Source organism: Podarcis muralis, chromosome 3, assembly GCF_964188315.1.
Source record: "Podarcis muralis chromosome 3, rPodMur119.hap1.1, whole genome shotgun sequence".
NCBI classification, from domain to species: domain Eukaryota; kingdom Metazoa; phylum Chordata; class Lepidosauria; order Squamata; family Lacertidae; genus Podarcis; species Podarcis muralis.
The window spans coordinates 63875214-63901137 of record NC_135657.1 but is presented as its reverse complement, the minus strand read 5'-3'; the positions used below and the strand labels follow the sequence as shown (position 1 = coordinate 63901137).

General features: G+C 41.2%; 1 protein-coding gene and 1 long non-coding RNA gene across 6 annotated transcripts in view; both read right to left on the bottom strand.

Annotated features, from left to right (window-relative positions):
* The window catches only part of LOC114594134 (uncharacterized), a 62121-nt gene extending 52998 nt beyond the window's left edge, over window positions 1-9123 (bottom strand). Inside the window, exon 1 of the long non-coding RNA XR_003705888.2 lies at window positions 1733-9123. This is a non-coding gene — a long non-coding RNA (uncharacterized LOC114594134). The remainder of the gene's footprint in view (window positions 1-1732) is intronic.
* Window positions 9124-14386: 5263 nt separating this feature from the next.
* The window catches only part of ARHGAP18 (Rho GTPase activating protein 18), a 60060-nt gene continuing 48522 nt past the window's right edge, over window positions 14387-25924 (bottom strand). For 4 of the 5 annotated variants that reach the window (XM_028723399.2, XM_028723400.2, XM_028723396.2 and 1 more), the window contains exons 10-15: window positions 25090-25172; window positions 23727-23933; window positions 22231-22395; window positions 18590-18714; window positions 17934-17995; window positions 14387-16968 (exon numbers count right to left, since the gene is read on the bottom strand). In XM_028723399.2, coding sequence (XP_028579232.2) covers window positions 16877-16968; window positions 17934-17995; window positions 18590-18714; window positions 22231-22395; window positions 23727-23933; window positions 25090-25172 — 734 coding nt within the window. In that variant the 3' untranslated portion in view covers window positions 14387-16876. The remainder of the gene's footprint in view (window positions 16969-17933; window positions 17996-18589; window positions 18715-22230; window positions 22396-23726; window positions 23934-25089; window positions 25173-25924) is intronic. The other variant, XM_028723401.2, reaches the window with a different exon arrangement.

Sequence of the window (25924 nt, the reverse complement as noted above, 5' to 3'; positions counted from 1 at the left end):
CTGTGGAGCCCACTCAAAATCGGTTGCTGGCCTGAGGCCTAGCCGAAGCTCATCTGAGGGCAGCACAGTGGGATCAAGTAGCTTTGTCAAGCAGAGCAACCAAATCTCATTTTCTACTCTAATGGAATGGAACTAGAGCAGAATTATACATTTAAATATCCTTGTTAGTACTTAGGCTAACTGAGCCATGGCCAGTCTTAAAGCGCTCTGCCTCACTGTCACTTCCTGCTTATGTAGGAGGCCATAAAACATCTGAAACACTTGTACCAGCACATGCTTTATGACAGCTCTGCTCGCTGCCTGGCTTATTGCTTGCAGAGGCTCATTGATTCGCCATGCTGGAATGATTGCTTTTAAAACAAATACCTATTCACCTGACAAGGAAATATTAAACCGGCTTTGATAAGCGAGCTCCGTAATGCCTAGTCCCATTGAAAGCAGCAGATTTGCAATAGATTTTAACAAGAATTCAGATTTAACTCTGAACAGCTTAATTGTACGATTCATATAATTTCGCTTAAGCATCTTATTTTCAACTGTAAGGATAATGACAACGAGAAACATTCACTGTGGGAATTAGTGCTTCCTCTCAATGAGGGTACGTGGCATTTAAGAGCGTTCAAGTGTCTCAGGCCTGTTGGCAGAATATTAAAAGCCTTTAATGTGTTATAAAACAGAACTAAGGACTAATAAAAAATATAAAGGCAGTCTCTTTACACTGTAGTGGAATTATTAATAAAGGTATCCTCCAACAATATAGAGGAATTACTGGTGATGAACATGACCTGAAGTAGACTCAGAGGGTATTTCCACACTGTCGCTGTTTCTGAGTGGGATTCAGTCAGATACCAGCAAATTCAGGCAATTAATGCCAAATGCACAACAAACCTGCATCCCCAAAAGACTTAACCTTTCGCTAGAATGAAAAGTGAGGGGGAATTGCACTGAAAAGCATGTGGTAACATTTGCTTTGATACAAGGGCACCTAGCATCTCCACAAACAAATCAGAGTGGATGCTCATTAACAGCCAACATCATCTAATCTTGCTGTAAACAAACCAGGACAAATGTTCAAAGCACAGTTGTACCTTGGAAGTCAAACAGCTTAGTTCCCAAACGTTTTGGCTCCCAAATGTTGCAAACCTAGAAGTGACTGCTCCGGTTTGCGAACTGTTTTTGGAAGCCGAACATCCAACGGGACTTCCGCAGTTTCCGATTGGCTGCAGGAGCTTCCTACAGCCCATCAGAAGCCGTGCTTTGGTTTTCGAATGTTTTGGAAGTCAAACGGTCTTCTAAAACAGATTCCGTTCGACTTCCAAGGTACGACTGTATATTAACTTTACTTGCTCCACTTCCTGTAATGTTCCCCAAAATTTACAGAGGCTCAGCTTTTATTGTAATACTAAGCCAGCATGAGAGGTGAGCCAGCAAATTGCTGACCCATCACTCCCCAGACGTGATCACATTCATAAAATTTTAAACTCAGCTTGTTTTTTATGTTGAAATCTTGGAAGCAAAGTTTGGGGCAAGTACTCTCTTGTGAAAGAACACCAGCGGAGATTTAACATCACAAAATATGCAGCAAAGAAAAGCATGGAAATACAGGTTGTGAAACCTTTGAAATGTGCCCTTCCAGTGAGCCCCAAAGTGTCCCCTTTTAAAAAATATTTCCAAGCTATTCCACTTCCCTAGCATAGCACACATTAAGAAAGTAACAAAATTGTTTACTTACATAACTCTTCAAAGGTCAGGTTTCTGTGCTTTTTCCATGCAGTAGTCACAAAAGATGCCCAAACAATTAAAAATGTTGCTTAGTTACAAAACAAACTATTGGTACAGGAAAAAAATGCTAGTTTCAGACTCCATTCAGTACTGAAACAAGAGAGGCTAGTTAAAGCCCTGTGCTGATTGGAGCAATCAGCTCAGAGCTCCTTACATACTGAATTTCACATGGACAAAGGCTTGGTTACCCATTTCCTCTTGTGGTGAGAGGAAGTGACACAGACAGGACAGCTTTCTCTATGGATTTAACCCTTTCATGCACTAATTGGACTCAAGAATGCTAGGCTGGTTACCCTACAGCTTATTCATGGGAGATACCAAACAATAACAAGTCATTTAATAAAGAACAAGAGAAGTTTTACTAACATAACAAACCTGACTTCCCTCTAACTCCCAGCCTTTTACCTATGGTCTCCCTCACACACCCTCTCTCACTCTTGCCTTTCTCAACTGATTCTCTGCACCTGTCTCTGACTCCACACACCTGGCAATCAATCATTCTTCTGTTACAGCCACCTCCTCGTGCATACTCTTTGGGAGAAAGCAGAACCACCATATCCCAAACAACAGAGATGGTCCAAATTGATACCATAGGAACTAGTCAACAATACTGAAAGCTGTTGAGAAGTCTTAAGAAAATAATGGTGCAAACCTGCAACCTACCCACCCCCATCTTCTCCTGATGCAAGCAAGCTAGCTAGCAAATCCTAGGATGTTCCTGTTCTGGAACCCAGCTGGAAGTTAGCTGGATTCAGATCCATAAAGTTAACTTAATCCAAGAGCATCTGAATGTTCCAGCTAACTGTCTGCCACTCAGATGTTGAAAGACTCAGACTACAGTTGGCAACATTATTATTTTGTTTGTTTTTCCACCTGTCATTTAAATACTTAAGGCATTTTCCTGCCTGTGGCTGTTAACGTGCTTTTGGCTCAAGTGGTTTGTAATGTAAATGTAAAAAACCCACCTTGGCTGGGATATTTACTCACGTTTACTAAATGCTCCTTTTCTAAATGAACAACACGCAAACATTGACATAAATAGCACACACAAGGCTCAAAAGTGATTTAAACCTCACTTATGAAAATGCTCTTTTATGTAAAGAGAAAAGAAGCTGTAAAGCTATTATAACAACTGTGGCTCACACCTGATACGGAAAAGATAAATGAGCACTATTAAAGCCTTATTAGGCAACTAATTTGTGGAACAACTGGGAACGATTACAATGCAGCGACAAAATTAATGCTTAGTCTTTACAAAATGCTTTTCATCTTCAAAGCACTTCTTCCATACTAATTAATTCACTCCAAGTACCAACGTAGACACACAGAGAGACACCGTTTTAAGTCCAATAATTTCACTTAGGCTTATCTGGACAATTTTGCTTCGGCTATATTTGGCTTTCAACATTTCTGCTGACACTGATCCTGTTTGGAAAGGAAATGGAGTCTGAATCCTAAACACACTTTCCTGGGCCAAAATTCTATTGAACTCAATAAAGCTGACTTCAAGTACACACACGTAATATTGCCCTTTTGTCCACAAACTACAAAGAGCTATTTGTGACATGATCCCATACACTGATCACTCTCGGTGGACTAGGGGGAAGCTTTCTAACCATTGTTGCAAAACAATGCATTTGATAACCAACAGGACATAGCCAATCCATTTTTTGTTATTCTGGAGTAAAGTTCCATGTGCTTAGGAAGTATCCTGGCAATGAGTTACTATTACTTTATTGAATTGTATTCATTGTTTTGCTGGGTAGGTCACAAGTTGTGTATTTATATGCTACTATGTTTGGTATTTACAGTGATTGCAATTTTTTTGTTGTTGTTTGTTAATGCCATTGTGATTCTTGTGAGCTGCTTTGATGATAAAGGCTGTAGACTAACAACATCTGAAGGGCAACACATTGCCTGCCCCTGCTCACTTCAGTACACTTCTGCCTATTGCTCTGTGACCTTAGCTGGAAAACAGCAACAAAATGGAGCATCTGCTAGTTTTATTGGTGACCGCATTTATATCCACTATGCATTAGTGAATAGGCCTTTATGGCAGGGGTGGGTGACCCTCTAAATGTTGCGGGGCGTTAAGTCCCATCAGTCAAACCAGCATGGCCTCTGGTCAGGGGTGGTGGGAGTTAACAATGCCATAATATTTGGAGGGCTACATGTCCCCCACCTGTGATTTAAAGAGTCAGAAGTTATTCTAGAGGATAGTTTCCTCCATTCATTGGGAAAGATGCTACCTCAGCCTTATTCAAGGACTTTATTCATCATTTCCCTTCCCCTCCATTGTTGCCTGGATTCTTAGCTTGCCTAAATGACCATTTGTCACGTCCTGTGTAGATTTAATTTAAAAGAGCTGATAGAGGAAGTACTGTCCCTTCAAGGCAACTATGTAATTACTGGAAAGCACTCTAGAAACCCAGAAATGGTAAATATATTGAAGGTAATTCACAGTGAATAGACTTCAGCAACTACCATCCATTTTATTGCTGCATTTCTAAATTGCTTCATTGCAGTTCCCTTTCAGAGGCTCCACTGAAGCTCACTTGTATTGTTTTAAGAACATGTCTGACGTAATACCAGCTGACAGGGAAAAGTAATTATTTTATATACCGTGTGTGTTACGGTTGTCACAATCTTTATTATGGAAATTGAAAATCTAGGGTAGCGGTGAACTGTTAAGAGGAGGAGTAAGAGCGGCTACTTTTCACTTTACCTGGAGAGTAAATTATATTTGATATGTCAGCACATATTGCTGCATGTTTAAAATCAACTTTTCTCTAGCTCTGATGAACAGAAAGGCCTAGCTATCTGGAGCACATGCTAAGAATGCAGAAGGTCCCAGGTAGCAAGAGACGTTACACCCGTGCCTGAGATCTTAACGCCAGTCATGATAGGCAAAACTGAGCAAGATGGACAAGTAGTCTGAATTAACAATAGATGGCAGCTTTCTAGGTTCCTAAGTTTGTGTTCCTGTAATGGCAGGTGAGATATATAGCGCATGGTGGAAATTTGGTTTTACCAAGAGGGACACATGACTGTGTTGATTGTCCGCTTTAACCCCATTACAAATGGCTATCAGAAAGTATTAAGCACATATGATTACAAAGATATGGCCGGTTTTGTGGTGGTGATGCCATAGGTTGTATCCAACCCTCCTGTTGCAAAAGTGGAACAGACATTGGCACATTCAATGGGACTTCCTTATCCTCTCCTTCTCCACTGTGGTCCCTTCAAAGTCTACTTTGGCCTCCATAGTATAAAAGGTGTACTGTATTCATAAAGAAATATAGCCACACTTTAGTAAGGGAAATATTATTTGTACAAACCATTCTAAAGAGACCACTGCATACCAGCACAGGGCATTTTGAGAGGAATGGAATGGATTAACTGCCACCCTGATCCAAGCCTCCTTTGGGAAGACAGGTGGGGTATACATTCATTCAGTAAGTAAGTAAACTATGGAGAAATTTTCTAAGGCAATTTCTCCTATGATTCTTTGGGGTCTTTAAATATCTATAATGTCAATCTATATGCTTCTTGCTAGCTTCTATCTTACCCCCACTCCCCGATGACCTAAACCATGTCTCCCATCATCTCTAAAAGGTGGTTAGTTGTCCCAGTCCCAACCCAGATGCTCTCTAGCCTCCACCTGCTTTCGCCGCCAGAACGTGCTACACAAGCATGAAAAAGTTTTTTATGATAGACATAAAATATTACCAGATGTATTTGCTTACAGTTTATAGACAGCACAGGGAAGGTTATAGAGCTTTATGTACCATCATGTTTTTCAATTAAATGTAATGTACAGTGCTCAAAGCCATGAATGGCTGGGCACTCAGCGCACGGCTAGCTATGAATTGAAAGATAACTGCACATTTTGTTAATTGTAAAACGCATCTCCTTGCTAAAAAGTCAGTGGAAATTGCATTACTGCAGAATGGATTTGGTAAGGCAGGAAATTGGTGGATTCTAAATGTTTTATAAGATACTTTTCATCTCCTAGTAATGGAGGTGGGTTTTCACTCAGATTCCATCAATATATGCCTTTCAGCAAGTAAAAACATCAGGTCTGGGCTAGCAGCTGCTACTCTAGACCTAAGGAAATACTGTTGGTGTGAGAGAGGTTTGGAAGAGAGATTTCTACTCTCCAGTAGCAGAGTTAAGCACAACGGTGATTGCTCTAGGCATATTAAAATTTGGTTAGATTTTACATCGGCCATCAGTCACAAACAAACATTCCCCACACAAAAATACTTGGGCTAGAATAAATCACAGATACTTAAAGTCATGCGGAAAAGAAATTACACTCTCTATGAATTCTATGGTTTTACATACCAGGACATAACAACCATCTGTTCCTTAGCTGGTTTTAAAATTAGGTATATACAACCTCAGATGAACAACAACACATGACATATTACACACCATGTCATGATTTATTAACAGAAATAAAGCCAAAATGGAGAACCCACGTGTGAGAAATCTGCATGAGCATACACACAGGTAATGCAGACAGGATGAGGTATCCTTGTCTAGACCTCCATCTTCTAACACAGCTTGCCTTGGGCAGAGAGGGGGGCCTGGCTATGGATATGAGAGCTGTGTGCAGGCATGCCAGTCTACATGGCGTCCTGTCAGGGTAGGCAGAGTGATGGAGGAAGGCAGAATTCTGCTCAGCCGTGTTGGGTAGCGCAACTGTGAAGTGGCTCCTGCCCTTGATAAAAACACATGATGCATGCTGATTAGCCTCAAAAGGCTGCTCTGAATTTGGAGTGGGAGCGGAGGGTGACAGCCCATGTCAATTGAATCGCTGCTACCTAATCCCAAGCAGCTAATGCTCTTCAAGTGGCATGAAATCCAACCAAAGTACTTTTTCCAACAAGTCAAACTAATTGGCTGCCGGCAGAAACTTTTAATTAGCTACAGCTTCAACAAGAAGGTTTAACAAGCAGTATCTGATCTTTCACCCGCTGCAGTCAGCTCTCCACTACAATAGGGAATACATGCTGCCAAGATTCACAAAGTGGACTAATGATTTTCACCGAAAACTAAACATGCTCCCCATCGGTACATTTCTATTAGAAACCTGGCCATTTTGCTTATCGATGCATTGATGCTCCTCACCTCCTGCACAGCACCAGGGCCCATTTCTGGTACATAAAGCAGCCAAGGCTCACTTGAGTTTCCTTTCTTATCCAAACCAGACTCCGCAGAGTGAAAATGCAAAAAGGCCCACATAGATTTTCATCACTCCTCCTCTACTAATACCAGGTTTATCTGGACTCTTCAGACTTACTTTCCCTTTAACAATTGATCAAAAACCATTCCAATTATACTTAGTTCTTTGACACTAATCTAACTCTTTATAAAGTACGTCTTTCGTGCATTATGGAAACTGCATTGTTCTGTTCAATTGTTGCATTAAAAGGGTGAAACCTAAAAACTTAATGTATTTTTAAAAACCAACATGGATGCTGCTAGGTTCATGGAAGCTATTGAATCAGACCTATTGTTCCTTTTCCCCAATATCAACTGTGTATGGAGTGGCTTTTTACAGTGCAAGTTGGCTCCCAGAGACACTCTATTATTGTTATGACATTAGCAAAATGCTCTGCCTACTGTTACAAAGATATACATGCAATGAAAAGGCTAGCTCAACAGCTTATGAAATCAGTCCCCTGAAAGCCTTGTGCTGCCTAGAGCAGTGTTTCCCAACCTTTTTTGGGCAAAGGCACACTTGTTTCATGAAAAAAATCTCGAGGCACACCACCATGCCAGATGGGGAAAAGTCACTTTTTACTTATGTAAAAAAAAAAAATATATAGTAACAGCATAGAAGGTAATGGTTATCTCTTTGATGTCTGATGGGAGGGCATTCCACAGGGCGGGCGCCACTACCGAGAAGGCCCTCTGCCTGGTTCCCTGTAACCTCACTTTTCACAGTGAGGGAATTGCCAGAAGGCCCTTGGCACTGGATCTCAGTGTCTGGGCTGAACGATGGTGGCGGAGACGCTACTTCAGGTATACTGGACCGAAACCGCTTAGGGCTTTAAAGGTCAGCACCAACACTTTGAATTGTGCTCGGAAAGGTACTGGGAGCCAATGTAGGTCTTTCAAGACTGTCGTTACGTGGTCTCGGCGGCAGGTAGCAGCGCTCACAGCTTACGGACTGCACCGTGTAACAGGTGTCTGGCCCAGCAGCCTAAGGCAGACAAGCCACTGAAACAGGCATTCAGAATCCATTCATTTCATAAAACCTGCAGGGCTCAATCTCTGTGTTTGTGTATGTGTGTGTTTCTGTTTTGCCCAAGGGTCTGGGGGTGGGAGAGAGCTCTTTAGCATGATGCTTTTAAAACAATTAAATTATCAACAAACAAACCTGATGATACGAATAGCAACGTCAGGTGCTACGGGGGGGGGGGGAGAGAAGGGGGCCTACTCAGAAGTAAATACTGCGTCCAGGCGCAATTAGCGCTGATTTAAGGTGCACCAAGACTGCCTAAAAACCTCACCAAAGATATGCAACAAAGCGCTTCATTGCAGAGGGGAGAGTTTGTGCACCGTGGAGGCTGGAGGGCTTCTATTCTACATGCGGGGGTTGGGGGGGCGAGGAAAATGTGCTCCGTGGTGGGGCGGGGAAGGCAAAGTTGCAAAAGCGCCCTGCTCCTTCTTCCGCGGAGGGAAACGCTCCTGCGGAGGCGAGACGCAGCGAAGAGGCGACGAGGTGAGGCTTTTGTGAGGTAGGGAGAGGAAAGACGGGGGAGGGAACCCAAGGAGGATTTGCACGAGAGGGAATGAAGGGGAAACGCGCCTTCCACGTGGAGCACTTTTCCCCGGGAAATGCACGGGGTGGGGTCGTGGCTGATCCGTGCTGCGCGCTCGCGTCGTGCGGCCCAAAGTGCTGCAGGATCGCCAATGCAAGACCCCCTTTTAAAACCTCCCCCTCCCCCAGCTCTGGAAAAAAAGGGGGAAGGGGATGGCGTCGGCGTCGGGGTGCGGAGGCTGCCCGTGCCCGGCCAGGCGTCGGTGGCGGTGTCAGCGCTGCTGCAGTGGCTGCTCCTCCTGCGAGCAGTGAGTGGAGCGCAGCCGCAGCGGCGGCGGGGGGCGTGCGCGCGCTAGGGCGCAAGGCTGGCGGTGGCGGCGGGGAGCCCGGCGGAGGAAGGAACTTGTCCCTTCCCTCTGGACTCGCGCCCCCCGCAGATGTTGCGCCCGGTGCGACTGGCACCTCTGGCACCCCCCACGCTACGCCACTACTCCCACGGCACACTAGGCAACGTCCGGCGGCACACTAGTGTGCCGCGGAACACCGGTTGGGAAACACTGGCCTAGAGCTTCTCCCTTCTCCATGATGGCAGACATATCTTAGGTTGCTGTGGCGGACACCAGAGTCAGACCAGAGTCTGGTGATGCAGTTCCACTAAAACTCCACCAGAGTGTGGAGTTAAAATGTTAGTTAAAATGGAGTTAGCTAGCACTTTGCGGGGGAGAATAAAAGGAGCAGTTTCCGAGGGAGAGAGTTAGGGGACTCGGCTAGACTGGTAATGACAAAGTGATTTAGATGTGTATGTGTAATGTAACATTGTGCTACCAGATGGCAATGTACAGTCCCATTTTTCTCTACTTGTTTCCCCCGTTTAAATTTACACTTTAAACTGAAATACTTCAGTTTGACTGGAGTTGGGAGTTAGGGAGTGAGAAAAGGAGAACTGGTTCTGAGTGAAGTGAAACATACACACTATCAATAGCAAGAGGACAGACCCTTGCAGCTTGGATAGGGAGACCGGGTTGAGGGTCTGGGAAAGGTATAGAGACAGGAGTGTCCTGGGAGGGCTGAGCCTGGGCCAGGAAAAGTAGTTCCTGTGGGAATTCAGGCTGCCTGGGTCTCCATATAGTCAGGAGGGGAAAGTTCTTCTAGGTACTGAAGATTCCCAAACAAGGGGTGAGGCCATCCCCTGGGTTTGTTATACCATTTAGAAGACCTCAGGCATGGGGTGGTTAAGAGAGTGGGTAACTGAGAATAAGTGCCCCTTGCTCATGAACCAAAGTATTAAGCTGTGAAGGAAGCTGTACGGTGTTGAAAATATTTAACTGTAATATCCAAGTGACAGAAACCGAGCTAAGCATTTTACCATCTGTTTTGGAAACCTGAATATTTATCACCTGAAGTGTAACACCTGATTTTTAGTAACTGAAGTTTAAGAGGAACTGTGCCTATAGTGTTTTGTTTAAGCCTGAGACATCTTTAAGTTAAAGTAAACAAGTTAACTTCTACCTGAAGGAACACATTTTCTGACTTTTGTTCAATAAGCTTTTCTTGTGTTTGTTCAACTCCTGCCTGAGACTCTAAATCATTAAGTTTTCTCTCACACAAGTCCCCCACCAGACAATCTGTGGTAAATTGTAAAGTTTGTGTAACTGGTGTACCATGAGGTGGGTGAACTACCGGTATATTTCATAGGGGGCAGTTAGCAGGAGTGGATCTGCTACAATTGCATTCACATCCTGTATTTAAAACACTATACCGCTTTTCAACAGTCATGACTTCTCCCAAAGAATTCTGGGAGCTGTAGAGTTCCCTGAGAAGTGTTCTGGTTGTTCAACCGCTCTTGAAATTGTAGCTCTACGAAGACAGGGGTCTTTTAACAACTCTCAGCACTTTTAACAAACTACAGCTCCCAGAATTCTTTGGCAGAAGTCCTGACTGGATTCAGAGAGTTTTAAATGTATGGTTTGAGTGTCACCTTAGTTCCACAGTGCACATTGCAGACTGACAGTCCATCCCCTGTTAATCTCTCTTTGTGGTCTAAAGTTGCAAATGCACAATCCCCGTGTGCCCACTGTGAGGTGGTACAAACCACTGAAAAATCTATTGCATGTACACAGCAACACATTTGGATAACCTACAAGCTCCTAAGGTACCTTCCTTATTTCTGTAAACTAAATGGGGGTTAAAAAAAAGAAATTGAATTAAGCACAAAACTCTTTAAAGACAGTTAAGGAGTGTGACATGAAGCACTGGGTAAGACACAAACTAGTGCAAGTGGGTGTCCGCTTGTGCAATGGGGATTCTCCTTCCTCTTCTCCTCTCTCCCTGCCCCCAAATCTGCCCTGGGTGGTTGGAATACACCCATAGCACTTTTTGAAGGCATGTGGAAGGTTCTGGGAGGCAGAGAAAAGAGAAACTGGAATTGTTGAAGGATCAAATTTCCATTGTGCAATCAGGAAGACATAACTGGATGTCGCCCACTGCTATGCTGTTAACATTTTGACACCACTAATGTCTCTGGTGTATGGGTTTTGCAGTGTGTTTCAGAAACACTGAGTAAGTGATATTTGTATTAATGCTTACACCCCAGTAACAAGGCTACTATCATCTTATCATCAACCCCGTAAGGAAGAGGGAAAAGACCATTGTTATCTTTTCCCACTCAAACCCCTTTCTGTTTTTTTTTTTTTTAAATAAATTTTTATTAGTTTTCCATAAGCAAAAAAGATACAAAACAAAAACATAAGCAAACACAAAATCGACTTCCCCGTACCACCCCTTTTCTGCATTCTTGTTTCAAGATTTTTCAGCAACCCTTTCATAATAAACTTATTTATATTTCATAAATTTAACTTCTATAAATTATTAATACAACTGTAGTTCTTTATCTCTTATTACCCTGAGCCCCTAGTTTTCCAAATTACAACAATTTTTAAGATAATCTTTGAATTTGTTCCAATCTTCATCCACCGCCTCTTTCCCTCGGTCTCGGATTCTGCCAGTCATCTCTGCCAGTCCCATATAATCAATCACCTTCGTCTGCCATTCTTCCAACGTGGGTAAATCTTGCGTCTTCCAATACTTTGCTAGAAGAATTCTTGCTGCTGTTGTGGCATACATAAAAAATGTCCTATCCTTCTTTGGCACCATTTGGCCCACCATGCCCAAGAGAAAGGCTTCTGGTTTTTTAATAAAGGTTCTCTTCAGAACTTTTTTAATTTCATTATAGATCATTTCCCAGAAAGCCTTAATCTTCGGGCAGGTCCACCAAAGGTGATAGAAGGTTCCCTCCGTTTCGTTGCATTTCCAACACTTATTGTTGGGCAAATGATAGATCTTTGCTAACTTGGCCGGAGTCATGTACCACCTGTAGATCATTTTCATAATGTTTTCTCTTAAGGCATTACATGCTGTAAATTTAACACCAGTGGTCCATAACTGCTCCCAGTCAGCAAGCTCAATGTCATGCCCCATGTCCTGTGCCCATTTAATCATGCTAGATTTCACCATTTCATCTTGAGTATTCCATTTCAACAGCAAGTTGTACATTCTTGACAAATTTTTAGTATTGGGTTCTAACAGTTCTGTTTCTAGTTTTGACTTCTCCACTTGGAAGCCTTTCTTTCTGTCCTGTTTAAAAACTTCATTTATCTGTCGATAATGTAGCCAATCTCTGACCTTAAACTTCAGCTTCTCGAAACTCTGCAATTTTACTTTTTCACCATCTTGTTCTATGATTTCAGAATATTTAGGCCAATTAGAACCCATATTCAATTTTTTCACCTCTTTTGCCTCCATTGGTGACAGCCACCTAGGGGTTCTACTTTCAAGCAAGTCTTTATACTTTATCCAGACATTGTACAAAGCTTTCCTCACCATATGGTTCTTAAAACCTTTGTGCGCTTTTACCTTGTCATACCATATATATGCATGCCAACCAAATCTGTTGTCAAATCCTTCAAGATCCAAAATGTCTGTATTCTCGAGGAGCAGCCAGTCTTTCAACCAGCAAAACGCTGCTGATTCATAGTAAAGTCTTAAGTCCGGCAGAGTCCCTTTCTGTTGAGTAACACAACTGTACCCTGCTTTTCCGTACACTACTTAGGAATTCTTTAACCAATTTATATACATATAAAATTTTAAATAAAATACAATATGTAGTTTGTAGAAGGCAGGTACTAAATTCCATTACACCTTTTTTGGTTCTATATTTGAGAACAAGGCAATAATGTTCTTGTTTAAAATGGTACCACCAAGTTGTTAGGTTTCCCAATGATTGTGCAGTATTAAATTACTACTGCTCTCCAAGGCTACTTTTTAAAAAATACTTACATTGTCAGATAAAACAGACTAATGGCTAACTGAACAGCACAAACAGATGCTGCAGGTAACAGGAATAAATAAACCGTACGAAATGAATGATGCTTCTCACTGTTACTGACAGGTTAAAAAGGCGAAGTCTGCCACAGTTAGGTGGACCTTGCAAAAATGAGATGCAAGTGTCAGCAATGCTGAAGCAAGATTACAATTTCCCTAACCTATTCAAGCCATGCCAATTTGTATTTTGATGCATACCTCTTACATTTTCTACTTAAGGGATATCCAGCAACCAGATGTTAAGATCTTGTATCTTTAATACATTTGCCTCCTGCGTCCAGGCATTATTGAAGGAGAGCCACTTTATCAATAAATGCCAGGGTTTCCATACAAACTCTAAGAATATTTCAACCATTTCACATTTCTGGGTGTTTGCTTTTTCACCTTTGAGTTCAGCTGTGGAGCAATGCTGCCACCTATGGAGGCTGTAAAGAAAAGTCCCACAAATAAAAATGGAGGAAGTTCAAGACAATTGTTTGGACCAGAAACAAATGAGAAGATGGAGTATACCAAAAACAAATCAGAAACTGAGTATTTTGGTAGCTGGATTTAAAAACAATCAAACAGACGTGTCATCGTTTAGACCTGAGCATAGACTTCTGCTATTCACTGTGACTACTTTCCCAAATGTACCAAGGAAGGGGAAGGAACATGTCAATGTGAGACTCAAATACTAAAGGCATAGCAAAAACATGGAAACCAAGTGCTGTAAATTAATAGCTTGCATGTAGTGTGTGGGAAATCTTTTTTGCCTGAAGCACAGTTCTCCTCCCCTTCCCCCATCTCATAGGGCCACCCACCTTTCAATCATCTGGGGCAATGATTGAACTTTTCGCTCAGCAACTGATGAATGTGCAGTCCAATTCTGCTCTCTGCAGGGGTCTGTTTTGCCAGCAGGATTGAACCCCAGTGACCTCAGCTGACTGACAGGTGGATGTGGCTCGGAGTAAATGCCCTCGTGGGCCAAATTAGATCTACTGGTGAGCAAAGGCCAGTCTACAAACCAGAAGTTCCTCACTCCTGTTGAATTCACTAGGCAAAACACTCCCACACAGCCCCAAAACGAATAAAATACAACCCCAAAAAAACCAAAAAACACCCCTCATGCAAACAAAAAAGAAGCAATTTCAATTTAAATTGTAACATTGGGAGGGGCAAGCAGCTCTGACTGGCTCCAAGGGAGCTGTCTGAGGATGCAATGGTGACCACTGGGGCCCAGGTTTAAATATATATCACCAACTGTAAATACAGATCTAGGTAAATGTTACATTGTATTACATTAAATGGCTTACAAGGATCTGACTGCATATGTGTGTCATTAGATTCAGTGCAGAGACAAGTCTTTGGACTGCTCCCCCCCCCCAAAAAAAAGCTTCTGCTTTCAAAGACCTGGTGATGTGCCCTATTCAAGAACACACATACACAGAAAAGGAAAACACAGACTCACCATTTTTCATCTGAAACATTTTATGTACAAATCTACACAAGTGTGGTAACTCCCCACCCTTCCCCATTAACTAGTCAGTGTATCTGTTGTGTATACTCCACGTATACACCTCATAAATCATATTAGATTATGAAAATTCATTTACATATATAAAAGAGCTGTTCAAATAGTAATAAAAATGGCACTAACCCTGCAACAAAAGTTATTTTTTAAAAAATCAAATCTACAGGCCATTTGTAGTTTAATGACCGCTACAGCTGTTCCCAGCAGCAGTAATTGTTTCTGATTCAAATACCTAAAATTTCCCTTGCAATTGAGTCTGATTTGCAGCAACTACAGACTGTAAAGTATTACAAAGGTTGCATTATGCATCTCGTATTAACTGTTAAACTAGGTTCCAGATTCATAAACTATTCTGCCTTTAATATCTCCTCTTTGCCAGAGATGGCTAGTGGGAATCCCCAGTTATGGCTGCATGCCAATCAAGGAGAGAAGGGAAAGCCATCCTGGTAGCCATGTGGACCGTGGCAGGATAGAGAAGAGTTCCAGGAGTTTCCACCTTAAGGATGCAGGATTCACAGCCCTCCAGATGCAGTCAGACTACAACTCCCATCAGCCCCTGCCAGCGTGACAAATGGCCAGGGATGATGGGAGTCCAAAAACACCAGGAGGGCCAGAGATTCCCTATGCTAGCTAGTTTCTGCTTGGACAAGCTTTCTTCTCCCTACTTTACTGACCTGAAACAGTCAAATCCCACCAAAGTACCAGATCATGAAGGGTGAGGCTTCGAAAACCAATACAATCATTTTATGGCAGGAGATTAGGTCGCAATTCCCTGGGAATGTTGCAAGCGCAGATACCACTGAGGTTTGTGCCTCTGAACATCTGACTCTTCTGATAGCCTATTAATTCTGGAGCAAGAGAAGCTAGAATAATTTCAGTGGCACAGGAGCACATGGTTTGTCGGTGGTGCAAGAGCTCATAGCTACCGCCAAAAATGAATGTCAGTAATACTCCCTTGTTGAAAATAGGAAGGCATCTTAAGACTTGCATCCTAGCAGTAATACATTTCATCCTCTTTTTGTCATTATTTATACAAGCTTAATTTCTGTTGATTTTGTTTCTGAAAACAAAATGCAAAGGTCAACATGTCCTTGCAGACATCTTCTGTGAGCCCCACCTACTTAAAGTAAATGCTCATCTGCATACAATTAGCCTCACCCCTTCCACTGTAGGGAGAAAAACACATCTTTATGTTCAACCACAAGTGAATCGCTTTTGATGACAACTTTGTTGTTAAGAGAATGCTTAAGCAAAGCCCAAGGCCATACCTTTCATTGTGAGACTTTCAGCCATGTTAATCTGCACAGAATGCACAACAGTGTGCTCAACGACTACACTGTAAGCTTCAACGTGAGTATGCTGAAATTAAAAGGTCATGAATATTATCTTTGGACTTCACTGACTTTAGACAATACTGAACTGAAAACATTATCTGTGCATATGTCTAAGACATTAGGGGGATATTTGACCCTTGAATGATCATTGATATGACTAGTCACATTAATACCATACATGGAGACACTATACATCTTATTCTTTTCCCAACCTGCGTAGATTTCCCAGTGTGAGTATTGCACTCATCACACAGAAGCATCTATATTCAAATTTTCACACTATTGTCAAATTGGAATTATGAAGGAAATGCCTAATATGTTATGGAATTTAAGTTCCATATATATTTCCTTTCCCTAGAATGCTTATTATTTGCAGCAGCTCATTAAGAATTGAGAAGACTGTGGAATCTAGGGTGGTAATACAGAGATTTTCTTTGGCATACTGGCTTCATAGCAATACATTTTTCATCACAATGATCACAGGAACTGTTTCCGGGTAAAGATTATTTTGTCAGTATTATGTCAAATTAGCTTTCCCATATGAATGTGTTTTGGGGACAGAAAGGGTAGGTACATGGTTTTGTGTGACTTAAACAAATGCATGTAGTAAGTTTGTGTGGCATACTTTGTGCCACTATTGTCCTGATTACATAAGGAATACAAGCACCATTTATAATTTGGATGGCCTAATAAAGGAACATCTAATTTTTACAGATGTCTTCATTATAAAAAATTGACCCTTCATTGGAAAAATGAAGCCATAACAAGCAATCTGAAAGTAATGGGAATTAGATGGGACCATACCAAAGGCACAATGGTTCCCATAAGAAAAAAGTTCTGTACATACTGTTCCTGTGCAACAAAATCAGTTAAGATCACAAAGCTACCTGCCCTACCAGTTTTGCTACAGTAGTTTGCATTGACTTGGGAGAAAGGGAGAAGGCTTTCTGTAAGCCAACTGCAGCACTGACAATGCCCCTTAACAGTGCAATATTTGTGATGTATCCAATGAACATCACGCTTTTATTTTGGTGCACGTGAACATTAGTTTTACAAAAATCAGTCACAGTTATCTCTTTGTAAATTAAAAAAAAGTCAGCAGTTTTTAGATTTTATAACCCACTCAGCATTTGGGTTTAGCTGATGCAAATCCTTCATGTAGGTATCATCATCCAGGCAGCGTTCACCTGTTAGGAAAACACATATATTATGTAAAACTACAGATTATTTTGAAAATGATTAAGACTGTATGCAAATAGGAATAAGTCCTATTGAGCTTAGTGGAAGTTGTTTCTGTGTCAACATGCATCGGATTATGGAAACAGAGGAAATGAGGACCAAACAAGGGATAAAACAAAACCACAACTTTATTAACTCTGATTGAGTTAATAACTGAAGCAAACCATAACACCTAATCACACAGTGATCTCAGCAGATCAGATGCTGAATTCTAAGTGAGTTCCACACTGGTTCAGAGACAGAAGAAGTAAAAACCACTGAGCGGTCAACTGCCACGCTTTGTGGTACACTTAGGGAATCCATGCTAAATTCACCCTCCAAGCCAGTTACTTTTAGATGGGCAAGTCCAGCATGCCCCCAGCTTCCTGACCCCATTTGTCTTGAAAGGATGGTCACTTTATGCTTCACCTTAAGGAGCACACCAATCTTTACTGCTCTCTCTTTTACTTGTACTATTCCAGCAGTTGTGAACGTATAATGATAATCTAATTAATTAGGCCCTGTGCAATACATCTCCCCTGCTGAGAATCCTACTCAGCTCTGAAGCTGGCCAGTTAATACCCTACCATGGGAGAGTGGGTGGGTGCTGAGCTCCCTACAAACCTATTGCCTGTTTTTTTGAGGCAGTGCTGATTAATACAGCCCTCAATCCCCATTGGCTGCCACTGCATGAGGGCACACATTGCCAATAAATCCTCACCTCGCTCCTCCCACTCCTGTACATTCAAACCTGCACATCAGGGGAAAGCTTCTAGCCTAATTCTTGACATACATCACTTCCAAAACAATAGGTATTGGGGCCACTTCCATGCAAGAAATTACTCATACACCTGTATGAGGTCATTCCAGCTGCAACATGTGCTTTAAGCAAAGTTTGAAACCAGCACCAAGTCTACAGTGTAAAGAGCCTTACCAATGTTTCCTCCAACTTCATATAAAAACACTTCTTCTTTCTTCAGAGATTGGACGGTCCCACTACAAAGGAATGCAACAAAATTATTCAGCAGAGTACCAAATAACTTGCAACCAAAAGCTACTAGATGTGTTTAGGAAAATGCTCTACAGCTCAGGAGATTTGCCAGTGCGCTAAAATTATCTTGCTATCTTTCTCCATCTGTTAACTTACTGAATAAACATCTCATATTGGGATGATTAGAAAAGGAGCTACACACTACAATGAATTGCATGGAAACAAAATTACTTGTAGAAACTCATATACTCAAAGGTCCACAAAGGTGATTTGCGGAATCCTATAGTCCCCAAGATGCCCTCACAGAGACCCACAGCACCGTGCCCTAAATATACACTGGTCCCTTGAGCTTAATTATGTCAGGGTGCATTTGTTGTTTTTTCTTGCTGCAGAATCAAGTCAACACAAAGAAGAAGAAGAAGAAGAAGAAGAAGAAGAAGAAGAAGAAGAAGAAGAGGAGGAGGAGGAGGAGGAGGAGGAGGAGGAGGAGGAGGAGGAGGTGGTGGTGGAGGTGGTGGAGGAGGTGGTGGAGGTGGTGGTGGTGGTGGTGGTGGTGGTGGTGGAGTTTGGGAGAAAATGAGAGACAGAAATGCTTGTACCTTTTTTGGCTGAGGAACCTGGCCACTACATCACAAGCTTTTAGTTCTTCCGTCAGCTGGATTGCCATGGAAACTTTGGAAAGATGAGGCGCTTGCACCCGTATTACTCCCTGAGGAACATCAGCCTGCAAAGCAATAATGGAATTGGAATGGAGCAGCTTGCAGCTGGCTTTGAGGAGTTTCTCCAAACATAGTGCAGAATAAATAGTTGGGAAAGCTCACGTACTGAATACTCAAGTTAGGGATATTGTATGGAGAGCATGATGGCAGGGTGGGTGGGAATTACCAGTTATACAATTTTGCAAAATGCTTACAGACGCCTATATTTTACATTGTTACCACCACATTTGCACAGACAGGGCACATTATGAAGCATGCTTTTGTGATATTACATTTGCACATTAATCGGATCCTGTTGTGCACCGGAAACAAACAAAATATTATTCTTAATTGTACCTTAGGTTATTATAAGAACATTTCTGAACCAATTAGATATTTTTTAACCAAATGTGAATTCTCTTTTCAGTTATACTACAGACCTAAAGAAAAGCTTTTATGCAACTCTTAATTGCAAAATGTGAAGAAATGAGTTTAATTTCAAATTCTGAATGAACTCTCTCATATCAAATTATAAAATGAAATTGCTTTTAAAATCTTAGGGTTCTTTCCTTCTTTAAAATCCAACACATCCTACATAAAATTTTATTAAAACCTATCTTATTAGTTGTAATCCTTGGATAACTTCTGGAAGGTTTTTGCTACTATAGCCTGGCTTCTCATATACTAGATTTAATAATGGGAAAGAAAGCATTAGGAGTGCCAGCAGAGCAGGTGGTATCCACTTCTCATCTTGCAAAAAAAAAAAGAAAATACAAACTCTTTTTTTATTACAGAACAGAGGCACAGATAATAAGGGATAGGTGAGTTGGGAAGCTATATGTAGAGGGTTACAAAGTCTTCCTGTTAATGTGTAGGGCAAGAAACCAATAGCTTCCAACTCCTACCAGAAACTGTAATAATAATCAAAATTTATGCTGCCTTCCTTTAGTGCCTGCAGGCCTGATATGGGTCCCAATATGGCCTACAAGGCCATTTCCCCCAAACTACGGCCACTTGCCCAACGACTGATGTTATATGTTGGTGCCAATTGTTGGTGGTTGCAAAGTGTTGTGCTTATCCAACAGCGAGATCCACAGAGTTCCCTTCATTGGAACCTCCTCCAGTGTAGCTGAGGGGGACTTGCTGTCAGTGCCTATCAGCTGACTGGTGCTGGCAGCTGGGATCAGCTACACTGGGATGAGCTACACTGCAGATCAGGAAGCTGAGGACGTACAGTCCTTTGCAAGCATCAGGAAGCTGAGGACGTACAGTCCTTTGCAAGCCCCCCCCCCAAAAAAATATATCAGATGATTCCCTTTCAAAGCACTGCCTTTACCCACAACAGTTTGATTTCAAGCCACATGGTCAAGGCAAACAGGTCCACTGACACCACTATGATTGGTCCCAGGGGACTGACAGGTTGCTTGACACAGGGTGGAAGAGATAAGGATCCACCCCTACTTTACTGCAGCACTCTATATTCCTAATGGCCAAGCTGACTTTTGCCATTTCTAGATAGGTCTAGACCAGCGTTGGCCAAAGTTGGGTCTCCAGCTGTTTTGGGACTACAATTCCCATCATCCCTGACTACTGGTCCTGTTAGCTAGGGATGATGGGAGCTGTAGTCCAAAAACAGCTGGAGACCCAAGTTTGGCCAACACTGGCCTTGAGAAATAATTTGTTCAAGATGGCCTGAAATGACTGAAGCCAGCTATATCCAGTAGATGTTTACACAACACACTGAAGGCATGCTGTGTAATGAGCTCCGCTTGCCTTCCTGTTACACCGTCAGGTGACAGCCTGAGTCACCTTGACTTGTACTGTGGTGATCAGGGACAAAGAGTGCAGGGCTCACACTCATTAAAGAACAATGGAAAAAGGGAATCGGAGAAGGTGCTAGATCTTCTTACTCTCCTGAGGTTCCCTCTTGTCTATACAGCTGCATACAAAGCGCATGGCATGCTGCACTATCCAAGCCCATAAACAATAACAACTTTGTATTTTCCAAGAGAGTTCAGTTTTAAATTTTAGTTTTGAAATTGCTGCAATTAAGAGAGTCGACCAAATTTTGAGGATTCTGCATGCTGTGCCCTAGATACATATGAAGCAGTGAGCTATAGGGCCTAATTTTAACATCAGGAGGCCACAGTGGGGATAAGGGTAGGGGAACCCTTTTCTGCTTTATTGTCGGATGCTTTGTCCCCCAAACTCCCTCCCCCAGCCAGGTCAGAAACTGGAATGATGGAGCACAAGGAATTAAACTGGGAAAAGGTTTACCTCCTGCTCTTATTTTATATTTAAAAGTTAAATACAAAACACCCCAAAAATTTGTAACAAAAATGCCTACCATCACCACATCCACTTTGGCCCCCAATATGCCAATAGATTATAATGAATAATCATTATTATAACGTGATGAGCCGGTGCAATTTTGCATTCTTCCACAAGATGTCTCTAATTCACTAAATTGTGAATATGACTTTAGTTAATGATGGGCTACACACATCCAAAGAGAATCTGCATTCAGAATACAGATCATGTATGTATTCTGATATTTGATCTTAACACAGGCTGGATATAATTAATTAGAGACAAAGTTATGTTTAACCAATCAAGAACAACAGACCAGCAAGTGTTTACCCCAAAACGCTAGTGACTGTGAATTGATTTGTACCTTTTTTAAACACACTCTCTCTCTCTCTCTCTCTCTATATATATATATATATATCTTCCATACTTTAAAAAGGAAATGGATTTGGTTTCTTCTGCTGCTGTTCTTACAGATACTTCCATGACTGTTTTTAGAGACTGTGTTCTAAAATCACTTTATTGTTTATTGGCATTTATTATGTGGTGCACTAATCTGGATGCCAAACTGAAAGAAGAAATAAACTTCAATCATTTCATTTTACATCCTTGCTCAGGGCCATGAATCTTTACCTTTCACTCTGAAAGTGAAGCAAGAAAGCTAGGTACGACTGAACCATGACAGTTTCGCAACAGTAAGCAAGCGCTTTGGAACGTTCAAGTGTTGCAAAATATAGGCCTTATGAACTGGAACATCTAGCCATTTTGATTATCTTAGTAACTAAATACATGTTATAAACCTTTCTTTGCTAATAGGCACGGCAATGTTTAAATAAGATCATGTTTTTCAGATATTTACATTTATTCATCAAGAAAAGGCAAATTGTAAAATATGGCAGCGCTGCTATTTTATCACTACTACTAGCTCTGGTAGTTCCAATTGGAGAACAGCCTTTACCAAAGGTGTCATGGGCTTTGAAGACACTCCAACTCAGGACGCAAGGGAGAAGTGTGCTAAGAGGAAGGCACGCTTGGCAAATCCACACCGTGATTAACTCTGGCCCGGAAACCTATGTCCCCACTGTGGAAGGACGTGTGGATCCAGAACTGGCCTCCACAGTCACTTACGGACTCATTGTTAAAACTGTGTTTATGGAAGACAATCTTACTCGGCTACAAGCGATCGCCAAAGAAGACAATGACCTACTCTAATTTACTGAAAGTTACTTGCTTACCTCATTGACGCTTTTTACATCATTGACATTTTTATCTTGCTTCTCGTGTTTTTCACGGTCATAAGCCATTTTCTTCAGCAATTTTTTCACAGCTTTGTCCTTTTTCTCCTTTTTCTGACTTTCAGTATTTTGCTTTCTTACTTGGTTCACAAGGAATGTAGGAATCTAAGCAGACATAAAATCTATTATTAACACCATTGATACAGTCGGCTCCTATAAACAAATGTTTATATTCTTCTAATGACAAGACATATCAAATATGGAATATCAAACACCTATATTTACGTCAAGCAAGAACAGAATTATATTGTTAAAAATGAGACTCAAATGATAGATGCAAAGAAACAGTATGAAATATAATTGCACAGAACCTCTTCATAGCAAAACCATATAAGGTTTTCATCTCAGGTCAGTTTTTGTACAAGTAACAGGTCTATATTGGTGTCGTGAAATCAGACTGCCCCGCAAGCAGTTTCTCATGAATGGTGCTCTGCCTTCCATATTGTTGTTTGCATGTGTGAATAAACCCACAGAAGGGCAAAACTAAGCTTTCAACACATATGGAAATAACCAAGATATAACAAAATATGGCACTAATGGTATAATTCATTCTTAGAATTTATTTTCTGTCTTTCTGTGTAATGCATACTCAAGGCAGCCTACAACCACTTAAACATGATTAATAATATAACAATTACATTTCTAGAAGAGAAAATCTCTTTTCCTTCAGTGAAGCTTTAAAAAAAAAATCTGTTAGGTGTTTTTATTTGGTTTATTGTATTTTTATATTTTTAGCTTGTATATAGTTCCGAAACCAAATCTAGTGAAAGACAGCATATAAATACTTAAATATAATAAATAAGTTATTGTTTGTTCTGAAATACAAAATAACATTTACAAAGTAGGGGCTATTTACTCTCGTCATGAGTAAAATATGCAAACAATTTTCTAAAACACACGAGGATTCATTCCGTAAATATTCCTATGGGGAATTATGTACGCCATCCATATTTTGAACTACATTAAACAGGCATGTTTTATAGCTTACGCTGACCTTTTTTTTTTTTTTTTTTTACACAAAACAGCTCAATATTATGATTATTATTATTTATTAAATTTGTATATCTATGTAGCTCTTACATCCAGCTGCTCAGAATGAATCGAGTCATCTGCATTGTGTGTGTTTTTGTGTGTATGTTCAGTAAAATTTGTAAAATGGTGGCCCTTCTGTTTGAGACAATTCTCTAATGCAGAGCTTTCCAAACTGTGTGTCATGACACGTTAGTGTGTTGGCCGCAGTGTGTAGGTATGTTGCACGAACGCTCCCCACGCTCCTCCCGGGGCTGGAAAGGGGTTGCTGTAGTTTAACCTCCAGTTTGCTAGTAAAACTGAATTACTATGTTGTGAAATGATGCATGTCTAAAAATTGTGTCACCAACATGAAAAATTTGGAAAGCTCTTCTCTAATGACAAGAAGCACTTTTAAACAAACTTACAGTCCATAAAAGGTTTTGGTTTCTAATCATAAAACGCATGACATTTGCTGTCCCAGCCGCCATAACAAACTCGCTTTGCTCTGTGTTCTTTGAGCCCAAACCATGAAACATGAAGATGTTTGGAGCCATAACCATGGCAACATTCTTTAGGGTCATTTTATTTTTATCTCGGTGATCAATTACCCTTTGAAGAAATTCAAGCAGTGCCTGAAAATGAGAACAGCATTGGCAAAGTAGGCATGTGCAAACAAACAAGAAACATGCTCAAATAATGCGCTTTTTAAAAAGTTTATTCTAGTATGTACACAGCGTTAAATCAACTAGTAACTTCAGTGGTTAAACTAAACAAGTGATTTCTCCAAAAATCAAAGTCAACTTCCTTTTACCTTCAGTAAAAAGAAAGGTAGGCATCTGAAATCTTTATTCTGGATCAGAGATAGCCAACATGGTGTCCTCTAATAATAATAATAATACCTTTATTGTCATTGTACAACCTGTGTACAATGAAATTAAACGAGCCTTGTTTAACTACAACTTCCATGAGCCCAAGCCAGCATGGCCAATGGTCAGGGTGATAGGAGTTGGATTCCACCAACATCTGTAGGAAACCACACTGGCTATCCTTCTAATGAATATATGTTTGACTAGGTCAAGCATATATCACATATTCAAGGTTGCCCTAGATTTTGTTTAGCTGTACTCTGGTTCTTTGCAAGACCAGCAGTGACCCTATCTCTGGGCTGCCTCACTCCTTAAAGGTAAATTTCTGTTAGTGGTTGTGAGATTTATTATGGGCCTGGGAAGGGACCTTGTAGGCCATCTAGTCTAGCAGCAAATCCAGAGGTAGAGTATCCATCAGTGGCTGTCCAGACCCTATCTGAAAACTTCCAGTCTGGAACAGTCCATCATCCCTCTAGTTAATTAGTTTTATTGCTAAATTGCTCTTATGGTCAAGTGATTTCTCCTAATGTTGCACTGATAGCTATCTTCTAAGCCCATTAGATCTGAGGCAGCAGAGAACAAGTGAGAGCTTTTCTGATATTTGAGGAGTGCTACCATATCAGTCCACTTATTCAGGGTAAACATACCCCATTCCCTTAACCTCGAAAGGTTTCCATACTCCCAACCATCCTTTCTGAAACCATTCTAATTTGTCCACATTCTCCTTTGAAGTGTGGTGCCAAGAATTAGGCCCCACACTTACACCTTTCCCGCAATCAAGATTCCAGGCCTATCCTTGTGGTAGAAGCATGGCTCTGGAACCCCAACTGGGGAGGAAGAAAAGAGGGGAGTAGCCCTAGTTGCTGTGGGTAGAAGAGTAATTGCAGAACTGTTTTTTTAATGGTGAAGTCTCAAGTCTAACCTTAAGAGTATCTCTATTTCCGTCTGGGAGAAGGAGGACCAAAAGATTCAGTGCTTGCAGCTGATGCTTCTTCGTTGGAAGTTCTGTCAGTGAAACATGCAAATCTCAGTTTGTGAATATGTTTTTGAATCATTTTGCATTTTCCTCAAAAATATTAATGTTTAAGGATTTCTCTTGGTTATCTTCACAGGTAAAAAGCAACCAAGACATTTTGGCACCTCAGGCAAACCACAAAATGGCACCCCACTCCCCGTCAGGTAAGAAGGGGAGGTGAACATCAACATCAGGAACAAAGGAAGTATAAACATCTACATTGGGATTGATAGCCCTGTGGATCCTGCCGCATGAGGCAGTCGCCTCACCTAGCATCTTGTTTTCCGATTCTGCTTCATGACTCAACTGCCACAAGATCCATTATTACCAATTTTGGGATTCATGATTTCCCTGGTAATGCCTTACTTTTGCTACTTTGTTTCATAATGTAATGCTTATTAATACAATATTTAGTAGACCAAGAAAAATCCTTCACAGATGAAACATCCATTTATGCCGACGACTATGAAAGGAATTTATGACAGTCAGTAAAAAGAATGGCTTAGTGTCACATGCTAAAAAGCTCACTGAAGCACAATGCTCTTTGTTGACCATGCTTCTGGTATTGCTGCATTGCAAGTCATTTGTGGTGCTAAATGTAGTATGGGAGTCCCACATCTCTGGAGGATTTCTAAGGCAGCAATTACAACCAATAACAACATCATTAGGTGTGTTCAGCAAGCTTGAAAATCTCTATGTAGACATTTTCTTTAAAATGTTTACTGATAACCCAGCCATCATG